Source organism: Bos taurus, chromosome X (genome assembly GCF_002263795.3).
Source record: "Bos taurus isolate L1 Dominette 01449 registration number 42190680 breed Hereford chromosome X, ARS-UCD2.0, whole genome shotgun sequence".
Lineage (NCBI taxonomy): Eukaryota > Metazoa > Chordata > Mammalia > Artiodactyla > Bovidae > Bos > Bos taurus.
The window spans coordinates 51,917,776-51,929,868 of record NC_037357.1 but is presented as its reverse complement, the minus strand read 5'-3'; the positions used below and the strand labels follow the sequence as shown (position 1 = coordinate 51,929,868).

At 41.2% G+C, this 12,093-nt stretch overlaps 1 protein-coding gene across 3 annotated transcripts; it reads left to right on the top strand.

Annotated features, from left to right (window-relative positions):
• The first annotated feature begins 463 nt into the window (after positions 1 to 463).
• On the top strand, positions 464 to 1,968 carry BEX3 (brain expressed X-linked 3). Of its 3 annotated transcripts, NM_001163777.2 has the most exons (3): positions 464 to 538; positions 921 to 998; positions 1,351 to 1,968. In NM_001163777.2, the coding sequence occupies exon 3, from the start codon at positions 1,380 to 1,382 to the stop codon at positions 1,716 to 1,718; it is 339 nt and encodes a 112-aa protein (NP_001157249.1). In that variant the 5' UTR covers positions 464 to 538; positions 921 to 998; positions 1,351 to 1,379; the 3' UTR covers positions 1,719 to 1,968. The 3 variants fall into 3 exon arrangements, with proteins under 3 accessions (NP_001157249.1, XP_059739226.1, XP_005227891.1); XM_059883243.1 differs by lacking the exon at positions 464 to 538 and having other exon boundaries at positions 916 to 998; XM_005227834.5 differs by lacking the exon at positions 464 to 538 and having other exon boundaries at positions 1,398 to 1,968.
• The last annotated feature ends 10,125 nt before the right edge of the window (positions 1,969 to 12,093 follow it).

The window sequence follows — 12,093 nt, the reverse complement described above, 5'->3', positions numbered from 1 at the left end:
TCTTGCTCCCTCCCCACCCTAACCTTCAACCTAAATGTCCTAGAAGAGTATGAATTCAGGACACTTGGTGGGCAATGGCGGGGCGGAGTGGGGGTGGGGAAAGACTTCGGTCAGCGAGAAGAGGAAAGAAAGCAGAAAAAGCCAAGGCCAAGGCCTAGGGGCGGAGAGGGGGTAGAGGGTGTTGTAGACCCTCCCTTATAACCAGAGAAAGGCAAACTCTAACCGCAGGGAGGTGATGCCACTCGTGGGCAGTCAGATTGGAGAAGAGCGGGATGATTGATTGACAGGGAGGTGCGCGCTGTGGCCCAGCGCACAAACAGGCGGTTGTCCGTGCTTGTGCACGAGGCGGAAGTGGGGCGCTCCTGCTGCACTGGCCGCCGGAGTTGGGGGCGAGCTCGGCGGTGACGTGGGGTGCTCACGTGATCGCGAGCTGCAGAGCGACGCAGCCTTCGGTGCAGTCGTCACTCCTGTCTGGGTACCAGCTCCCCACTCCCCTGCGCACGGCGGGTTGGCATCAGGCCCGCAGCAAGCGGAGCAGGTAAGGGCCCCGGGGCCGCGCGCTGACGCCAGGGAGGCAGCTGCCAGCCAACCCCAGAGGCCGGCACAGGGGTTTAGCGCGACGAGTCCCAGCAAGCCCTCTCCACATCCCGGCTTTCCTGGGAACAGAAATAGTGGCCCCCTGGAGTGGGGGTGCAGGGGGGCAGGTTTCCAGGGAAGGCAGGAAAGCAACTCAGAGCGATGGGAAATCATCCCTGAGTCACCTGGGAGCGGGGCGGGGATGGGGGCATCTGAGGGGGGGGCGGGGACTCGGGGCGGCTAGGCGCGGAAAGGGGGGTTGGTGGGAGTAGGGGACGCGGGGTCGGGAAGGCGCCAAGCGCCCGGCTGCAGCAGCCTCCTGTCCCCACCCTGGCCCTTTGCAGGTCTGCCGAACCAAGTGTGGCGGCGGCGCACTCGTGGCGAGGATCAGAAGGAGCAAGAGACAGCAAGGATAGGCCCAGGTCAGTGCCGGGAACAGTGCAGGGGAGGAAGGGGACTGGTGCACAGCCCAGCCTGAGATCCCTTGCTAACTTCCCCAGACCCCATGCCCCGTCCTCCATTTTGGTGCCTGCTGCGCTCTGGGAAAGAATCCTGGGAAAAGAAAAATGGTGGGCTTTGGGTTTGAGGGAGGGAGGGAAAAGGAGAGCGCTGGGAAAGAGGTCAAATTGAAGGCTCCCCAGAAGGAGCACGAAGCGCCTGAGGTGGGAAAAAAAAAATTTTTTTTTTAATCTTTACTATCAGAACTCTGAATCCTGCTGGTCAGTGCACCAAGCACTCAGTGTCTCTCCTTGCCTTTGTCTTACTTGTTCAAAGAAAAATAACCGGGGGAAAAAAATCTCATCATGGCTAATATCCACCAGGAAAACGAAGAAATGGAGCAACCCGTGCAGAACGGAGAGGAAGACCGCCCTTTGGGAGGGGGCGAAGGCCACCAGCCAGAAAGAAATCATAGACGGGGACAGGCTCGCCGACTTGCCCCTAATTTCCGATGGGTTATACCCAATAGACAGGTCAATGATGGGATGGGTGGAGAGGGAGACGATATGGAAATATTCATGGAGGAGATGAGGGAAATCAGGAGAAAACTTAGGGAGCTGCAGTTGAGGAATTGTCTGCGTATCCTTATGGGGGAGCTCTCTAATCACCATGACCATCATGATGAATTTTGCCTTATGCCTTGACTCCTGCCATTTCCATGAGATTAATACTGTGATTTCCACTGTTGTTCTGTTTTTCCTTGCATTTTCCTGATAATGCCTTTACTGATCCGTTTGCTGTGAACCTTATGTAATTTCAGTGTGTCAGGTGGGTTCTGTGTTACCAGCTTCTAATTACAGATTGCCTTGGCATCCAATCTAAGTTTCTGTCAACAGTAAAGTTTCACCCATTTGCATGGAAAAATGTAAAGTTAATAAAGTAATTAAAAAGCAATTTATACATTTATTATTGTCTGATTAAAGAAAAAATACATGAACCCTTCAAAAATCTGAAATCACATATCCCAGGATGGTAATTGGAGCACATTTCTCTGTGGTTGGATAATACATGACTTTTTTTTTCATTTATTATCTGGGATTTTAGAAGCAATGAGAACAGTTTTTCAATGAGTCTGTGATTGAACATAATTACTGGTTCAGCAGACTTAAAGAAAATTGAACTTTAAGTATCTTCCAGCCTTAACTGGAAGTAAACCCTCCCTTTATTACAGATACATTCCTGTAAAGAGTCAGTCTTCTCTTCTGTGAAATGGGATAAATAATTTCTGCCTTAGAGGGCTGCCGAATGGAATACATGAGGTGTGGAACTGTTGGCCTGCCTCCTATGCAACTCCCCAGCATTTAACAGGACCCTGGCTCTCATCAGATCCTTGGGCAGTACTAAGGGGAATTTTCACCCAGGCTCACAGCAGGAAAAATAGGTGGGTTCCACTCTGTCATTCCAGTCATATTTGCAGTACCCCTACCTCCCTGATTACTGCCATGTCAGTTGGGCATTCTTTCCCTTCTGCTGACTCCTATTTCAGTTCATGTTGACGATGTGCTGGAGTCCACAAGGTAACAAAAACCTACTGATCTGTCTGTAGTGCCTGGTGAGATAAATCCCCCCTTTGACTTCTATAAAAGTTGTGGGAGAAAGCCTTCATCCTCACTTTGGAGTTATATTTACCAGTGAGTACAATTCCCATGGTTCTTGTTCTTAACATTGGTTCTGAACAAGACCCTTTTGGTTTTACTCTGTCCATGGGATTCTCCAGGTAAGAATACTGGAGTGGGTTGCCATGCCCTTCTTCAGGGAATCTTCCTGACCCAGGGATCGAACCCACGACTCTTAAGTCTTTTCCATTGGCAGGCAGGTTCTTTACCACTAGTACCACATGGAAAGCTTCAACAGATATTTAATTATTTTAACCGATTCATTAATAGAGTTCAGAAACCAGCTTAATACTGTTCCTAAGTGGCTGTCCTTAATTAAGTGGCCTAGTGAAAAGTGAAAGTGGCTCAGTCATGTCCAACTCTTTGCAACCCCGTAGACTATACAGTCCATGGAATTCTCCAGGCCAGAATACTGGAGTGGGTAGCCTTTCCCTTCTCCAGGGGATCTTCCCAGCCCAGGGATCGAACCCAGGTCTCCCAGTTGCAGGTGGATTCTTTACCAGCTGAGCCACAGGGGAAGCTCAAGAATACTGGAGTGGGTAGCCTATCCCTTCTCCAGCAGATCTTCCCAACCCAGGAATCGAACCAGGGTCTCTTGCATTGCAGGTGGATTCTTTACCAACTGAGCTATCAGGGAAGCTCAATCACCTGAAGGAAATGTTAAAAAAAAGCTTTCACTTGGGTGCCCCAAGGAACCCTGTGTCATTCCTTGAATCACCTGATCATTAACTACTGTTTTGACAGTTGCTCAGGTGATTCTGCTTCCCTGGGGGCTCAACAGTAAAAGAACCCGCCTGCTAATGGAGGAGGCACGGGATTGATCCCTGGCTTGGGCATATCCCCTGGAGAAGGAAATGGCAACCCACTCCAGTATTCTTGCCTGGAGAATTCTATGGACAGAGGAGCCTGGTGGGCTACAGTCCATGGGTCACACAGAGTCAGACGCGATTGAGCACACATGCAGGTGATTCTGATGCATCTGAGTTTTGCCAGCATAGGCATGGAGAAACACTGACAGTGATGACACCATTTTACAAACATTGTGATCTGATTGGCTTATTTAATTTCACAAAGAATGTACCTTTCCAAATTTTAATATTTCCAAAATTGGGATTGCATTAAACAATGTATGTCTGTATTTAAACCAGTACCTTTTTTTACATTCTTTTGTTCCCTGTGCTGTACAGAAGGACCTTGTTGCTAAACCAGTACTGTTTTTTTACCTTTCCAAATATCCTGTTAAGTTAATGCATTATTACAGTTTATTATTAATAATAATTATATGACTGTTAAATAAATTAGGCATTATCTTTTCTGTGCAAGCCTGTGCCCTTTTATAACAATGCTTTTGTCTTAATTACTCTGGAGCTCAATTTCCAGCAGTGTCTGATGTAGATATTTAATAACATAATAATGCATTTAATTATTATTAAAGCTTTTAGCAATTATAACTTATCTAAAATAATATATAGCAACAATTAACATTGGTTCTTTGTGAGTTGTTTCTTTCTTTACACTTGTTTTAAAAGTTTCTATGAGAAACATTTGAAGATGAAATACTTTTTATAATTATTTGTGTTATACAAGGTGATTAGACATATTTGGATTATGCAGAAATATAAAGAAAAATATAAACAAAACCATAATCTAATTATCCAAAGAAAGTACAATTTACAAAAATTATAAAATTTTTTATTATCATCCTATACTAGTCATGATTAAACCAGGTTTAGTCATAATTAAACTACTCATGATTAAACTTAGTCATGATTAGACCTCTTAAGAGAAATATTGCCTCTTTCACAGCCCCTGCCAAGGAGACATGTTTAACTTGTTATGTTTATTTTTTGTCTTCTTACCACTCTTCAAAGCTAATTGGATCATATTTGACCTACTTTTCAGTTGTTGTTCAGTCACTCAGTCATGTCTGACTCTTTGCGAAACCATGGACTGCAGCACTCCAGCACGCTAGGGTTCCCTGTCCTTCACTAATCTCCCAGAGTTTGCTCAAACTCATGTCCATAAATTGATGATGCCATCCAACCGTCTCATGCTTATCACTCCCTTTTCCTCCTGCCTTCAATCTTTCCCAGCATCAGTGTCTTTTCCAATAAGTTCGCTCTTTGCATTAGGTGGGCAAAGTATTGGAGCTTCAGCATCAGTCCTTCCAATGAATATTCAGGCTTGATTTCCTTTAGGATTGAGTGGTTTGACTCCTTGCTGTCCAAGGGACTCAAGGGTCTTCTTCAGAACCACAATTTGAAAGCATCAATTCTTTGGTGCTCAGCCTTCTTTATGGTCCAACTCCGACATCCGTACATGACTACTGGAAAAAGCATACTTTTGATTATATGGACCTTTGCCAGCAGAGTGATATCTCCACTTTTTAATACACTGTCTAGGTTTATCATGCTTTTATTCCAAAGAGTAAGCGTCTTTTCATTTCATGGCTGCAGTCACCATCTGCAGTGATTTTGGAACCCAAGAAAATAAAAACTTTCAATTAGCTCCTGTTTTTCAAAACTGAAAATAACAGTCATGTTTCAGCAAGCCAACTCTCAGTGGGCAAATTTGGGAACATTACATGAATACATTTAGTTAATAGAACTAATTTATTTCTATATGAAATTTAAAAGTTGTCTAGTGAGTAGAAAAAGGACTGATTACAGGAATGAAATGGACAAAATCCTATGTCTATTCCCTGTCTCCTTCCCTAATATCATGTATTTCATATAATAAATGTGCTGATTTTGTTTAGAATGATCTCATTTAAAAATTTTCATGCATATAACATGAAATGTAATTGCTGTCTTGTGTAACCAGTTAAAATGCTTTCTAAGTAATATAAACATACATAACCAAATGAATAAGGCATCTCTACAAATTTGAAAATCTTAACATTTATTTGTATTTTTAATTTTGCTCAAACATTGTTTTAAAAGTTATGATTAGCCTGTTCAGGAATTTACTCTTTCCTGTGTAGCCAATGGAAAATATTTTCCATTTAGTTCCCACAAATGGAATGAGCATTATTATGTTTCTGATTGTAAAATATGCCTTCTAAAGTGGTTTTGTTGTTGTTGTTTTGAAACAGAAGAGAAAATTTATTAAGAAGACAAATTTTAAATCTTGATTTCAGCACCATGTTTCCTTTACTGAAATCACATGCGTAGATTAAAGTTTTTATCTAGTTTTCCTAAATTAGCAAGATTACTTAATCTCTGATTAAAGTTTGATTTTTAAAAGAGGAAGCAGGAATTCCTGGGTTGTCTAGTGGTTAGGTTCTGCACTTCCACCGCAGAGGGCACAGGTTTGATCTCTGGTCCAGAACTAAGATCTCACATGCTGCATGGCTAAAAAAATAAAAAACAAGAGGAAGCAAACTAAATGTATCAGTCAACTTAAAGACAATGAAAAATTTGATGAAAACTTGTTGAAAAAGCACCAATAAACAAGAATAATGAATTTCAAAATATTTTTGAATCATTTAGCTGGCAATATGTTGTTTACTCACTAAGTTTTGTCCAGCTCTTTTGGGACCCCATGGATTATAGCCCCGCCAGGCATCTCTGTCCATGAGATTTCCCGGGCAAGAAATCTGGAGTGGGTTGCCATTTCCTTCTCAAGGGATCTTCCTGAGCCAGGGATTGAACCTGTGTATCCTGTGCAAAAGGCATCTCCTGCATTGCAGGCAGATTCTTTACCCCTGAGCCACGTGGGAAGCAGCTAGCAATATAAACAGTGGTTTTTATCATGACAATGCCTCAGTTATTTCTCTCTATTTATTAGTAAAATGGAGACAATAATTTCCAGGGCTGCTGTGAGAACCAAGATAGGTAAAGAGCATGTGAACTGGCACAGGCAGGATTCACGTCCCTCAGATTCCCCTCCGTTGCTGGAAGTAGCATCCAAACTGAGTGTCACAAGCCCACTCCATTCCTCTGCTGTGGGGAGCCACCTCCACCCTCCATCATTACAGATTTCTCTGGACAGCTCAGTGTCCCAGTTTGTCCCTTATAGAGTTGTGCATAAAGATCCTCTACCTGACTTAGAATTGTACTAGCTTAGGTGAGTACTATCTTAATGATGCTTGGACCATGGTGTGTTGTATATTTTTAGCAAAAAGTTCTTTTTCTCAGTATGTGTCTATGGTTTATTGTGTATGCAACAAGCCCTCTCTTCTCCATAACGTTCAGATATTAAGGGCTCAGTCTTGCTTTTTATTCACTCTGACAATCTCTATCATGTCATTAGAGGGCTTAGACAATTTTCATTTAAATGATTATCAATATAGTTGTCTCACAACTCAGTAATGCTTGTTCATTTTTAAATTGAAATACAATTTGTGCCTCAGCTTGTAAAGAATCTGCCTGCAATGTGGGGGAGCTGGGTTTGATCCCTGGGTTGGGAAGATCCCCTGGAGAAGGAAATGGCTACCCACTCCAGTATTCTGGCCTGGAGAATTCCATGGACTGTATAGTCGATGGGGTTGCAAAGAATCGAAAACGACTGAGCGACTTTCATTTCACAACTGATTTACAGTATTATGTTAGCTTCAGGTGCACAGCATAGTGATTCAGTATTTTTACAGATTATATTCCATTCAAAGTTATTATAAGGTAATGGCTATAATTCCTTGTGCTGTAAAAATAAGGGTATGGAATTGAGATCTATTCATTTTTAAAATCTTTTTCTCTCTACATTTCATTTTGAATTGTTTCTATTCCTATGTCTTCAGACTCACTAATCTTTTCTTCTGTAATATCTAATCTGCCATTAACCCCATCTAACATATTTTTTAAATTTCAGACATTGTAGTTTTTATTTCTAGATGTTCAATTTGGGTCTTTTTTTTTTTTTTTTAACATTTTTTGTGTTCTATGTCTCTACTAAACATCTTCAGTCTTTCCTCCAGCTTCTTGAACATAGGCAGTGCAGTTATATCTATTTTAATGTCCTTGTCTAATTGTACCATCTTTATCTTTTCTTGGTCAGTTTTGATCGATTGATTTCTTTTCTCCTCATAATGGGTTAGATTTTCCTGATTCTTTGCTGACCTGGCAATTGTTGACTGGATACCAGGTATTGTGAATTTTACCTTTTGAGTGCTACATAGTTTTATATCTCTGTAAATATGATGGTTTTTATTCTGGAACACAGCTAAGTTACTTGTAAACAGTTTGATCTTTTTAGGTTTTTATTTTAACCTTTGTAAGATGAGAACAAAGTACTGTTTAGCTTAAGCTTAATTGTACCCCATTAATGAGGAAAAACTCATCCAAACACTCTTTCTGATGTCCTGTGAATTATGAGATCTTCAAATCTGACTGGTAGGAGCAGGCACTATGTCCAAACTTCTATGCACTTAAGAAATTATTCTCTTTAATCCTTTTGGATGGTTCTTTTCCTGATCTGGGATCATTTGCTCACAGGTGTGTAATCAGTACTCGGATAAGTAGTCAAGGGCTGCTGCTGCTGCTAAGTTGCTTCAGTCATGTCTGACTCTATGCAACCCCATAGACGGCAGCCCACCAGGCTCCCCCGTCCCTGGGATCCTCCAGGCAAGAACACTGGAGTGGGTTGCCATCTCCTTCTCCAGTGCATGAAAGTGAAAAGTGAAAGTAAAGTCGCTCAGTCGTGTCCAACTCTTAGCGACCCCATGGACTGCAGCCTACCAGGCTCCTCGGTTCATGGGATTTCCCAGGCAAGAATACTGGAGTGGGGTGCCATTGCCTTCTCCTTAGTCAAGGGAGACCCTCTGTAAATCTCGAAAACTTTTTCTCCGTGGGCTCTTTCCTTTTTGGTACTCTGTCTTGCAATCTCTAGCTGCTTTGGACTCCCCAGATTCCCTTCTTATCCTAATCTATAGTATACCACCAGGCTCTCCACGGATTCTCACTTTCTACACTGTGGCCTGAAAACTTTCTTCAGGAAGTAGGCTGGGGCAATCATAAGAATAATCTCACTTTTTCCCAGTCTTTTAGGGACCACTGACCTCTGTTGCTTAATGTCCTGTGTCTGGAACAGGACAGTTCTTAGAATGTCTTGAACAGTTTGTTCATAGAATGAAAGGTGATTTGTTTGTTTCAGAATGAAACACTCTAAGTTACTTTATCCTGATCAGGAGCAGAAATTCTGATATATCTTGAATAAATGTTTAAAGTAGCCATTATGACTGTGTGGATCCTTAAGTCCTTAGCCTAATTCTACCCATAACTAAAGAATAACAGGCAAGTCACTTCATTTCTCTAGAGTCAAAGACTTGAATTTCCCAAGGAGCCTAGCAGGGGTAGTATGACACAGCAAATTAAAACATGAACAAAAATTTTATGTTATATTATAAAAGAAAAATGCCTTTTACCTATTAAAAACAGTAAGAAATACTTGACTCAAGATTATTGCAATAAGGATCAAAACTATTGCAATAGGGGAGAGAAATTAAACTCAACTGTAAATACGACAGGGACAGGTAGGGATTTATGGCCAATGGGAAAGGTGCAGGAGAGGATGAAAAATTATGAAGAGGAACTTGGTTATGTATCAAGCTTGAATAGATATCAAGGTTGGGAGAATTCTTGATAAATTGCCTAACCAGAATGTCTTGCTAAAACTGGACTTAGCAGGCCAAAGCCAGAACTGAGGACAAGACCTCATTGAAAAGAAAGCCAGAGAAGCCTGAGTAAAATTTTGGTCCATGAGGGAGTCCTTGTCAGTATGTATCAGTGATTTTTTGCAGCATTTCCCAAAGACTACTTGCTTCAGAATCTTCTATCTCCCTTGTTAATAATACAGACTTTGGTACTCCTCTCCAGATTTCATGAGTCAAATCCACTTCCAACTGGGCCCCAAAATATACATTATTATCATGTTCCCCTGAGAGATTTTAATGCACACTAACACCTGAGAACCACCAGCAGTATGGCGGAAATACAATTATATTGAATACAAACGTGCCTAGAGAAAGGCTACAAGGAAATACATCAAAATGCCAGAGATCCTAACTGCATATATCAAATGACCTAAATTGTCTTATTCTGTGTTAGGATCAATTTGTTTTTAATTTCAACATTTCTCATATTGGGCTACATCATAAAATACATGTTATGTGATCAGTTTATTTTTCTCAAAAAAGTATTTCTGAATAAATGGTGTATGTTGCAGATACTCTAATAATTAAAAAAAACTAAGGTATGAAATATATATGGGAATGTGCATATAAAAGCAGAAAAAGTCATAAAGGAATTCACCACAAATGACATATGGAAATAGATGTGTGATAAAATGTAATTTTTCTGTTATTTACTTCAGTGTCAGGTTTTTAGATTTTAATTTTTTGTATAGTTATATTATTGCCATAAAGGAATTCTGAATATGTCATCATGTTAATTTGGACTACACAGAAAATTATGATACTAATCCAGTATTCGTAACATAGCACTACTTTTAGTGTGTACTATATTTGAAACAGTGTCTTCAGCTATTTACAGGTACTAATCAATCCATTCCTCAGAAGAAATCTGTGAGGGCTGTACTATCAATGTACCCATTGTACATAGGAGGAAGTTGAGATACATAGTGATTAAGCAAATTACCTAAAATTGTACAACTAGTAAGTTGTAACGGAGAAGGCAATGGCACCCGACTCCAGTACTCTTGCCTGGCAAATCCCATGGATGGAGGAGCCTGGTGGGCTGCAGTCCATGGGGTCGCTACGAGTCAGACACGACTGAGCGACTTCACTTTCACTTTTCACTTTCATGCATTGGAGAAGGAAATGGCAACCCACTCCAGTGTTCTTGCCTGGAGAATCCCAGGGACGGGGGAGCCTGGTGGGCTGCTGTCTATGGGGTCGCACAGAGTTGGACACGACTGAAGCGACTTAGCAGCAGCAGCAGCAGCAGCAGTAAGTTGTAAACCCAAGATACAGCTCAAAATGTTGGGTCCAGGACCAGTGCTCTCAGCATTTCATAAAACAAATAATAAATCCATTAAAGCAGTGATTGAAACAGCCACCTATTTTCTTCAATATAATTTTAAAATAATGTTTTTTAAGATATTTTAGTAGTAGCAAATTCCAATCCTATTGTTTCTTCTAAAGAGAGACATGTTTTTCCTCACACCGAATAAAACTGGGTATGAGATGAAGTGAAGTGAAGGTGAAAGTGGCTCAGTCGTGTCTGACTCCTTGCAACCCCATGGGCTATACAGTCCATGGAATTCTCCAGGCAAGAATACTGGAGTGGGTAGCCTTTCCCTTCTTCAGGGGATTTTTCCCAACCCAGGGATCAAACCCAGGTCTTCGACATTGCAGGTGGATTCTTTATTAGCTGAGCCACAAGGGAAATCCAAGAATATTGGATTGGGTAGCTTATCCCTTCTCTAGAGGATCTTCCTGACCTAGGAATGGAACCTGGGTCTCCTGCATTGCAGGTGGATTCTTTACCAACTGAGCTATCAGGGAAGCCCAAGGGTGGATATAGTGGAGATAATCAGGCTATTGATGTTGGGAACCAAAAAGGAAAAAAAGCAAAAGGAAAAAAATGAAGTCCTTAATGTTGAGGACTTGAGAGGTAATTGTGGTAAGTCCAACTTGTGAGGAAGATGACATTAGGGGGAAGAGAAACTATGCGGAAGTACAAACTAGGACCTAGAGTAAAGCTATTGAGTAGAAAAATTGAGACACCTGTCAGCAATTGAAGAATGGCATTAGTTGTATGAATGCATATTTCACGGGAAAGAAATGTGCCAAGTAGATTTTGTCAGTGTTTGTGATTCATATACATTTTCAAAAGTGAATAAGTATGAGGTAAAGAATATCCCCTAACTTGTTTTTTAAAATAATGACAGGTTTCTTTTTCTCTTTTAGCAAACTTGACTGTCTATTGAAGAAACTTAAAAAGGGTCACCTCTGTGACCAGAGCCAGCATTGCACTTTGAACACCACTGAGCAGGAAACCTGAGACAGAGAAATAGGGTTAATCTTAATGGTGGAACATATTTTGACCTGCTGAGATTGAGGTAAGTTTGAGACATTCAGGAGAGTTCCATTAAAGTTCAGACAAAAATCTACAGGGCCAAAGAGTAGTTTGGGCTAGACATATGGAATTGTAGTGACAAATGCAGAAATGAATAGGATCTGCCAAAGAGAACATAGAGACTGAAAAGAGAGAGGACTTGTAATATTCAGGGAAGTGATATAGCTCAGGCTCTAAGAGTCCAAGTGTTAGAACTTCTCACTTCTACTTGGGTCTAAATCTCTACTCAGCCCCTCAGTATTCCAGTAAAATACAACTATGAGATAGTTATGTAAGATTCACATTGAATATAAGAACAAAGAATGGGTGAACCTAAGAGAATGCTAAAAGGTATATTTTGCAAATTGTATCTATAAGAATGCTGATAC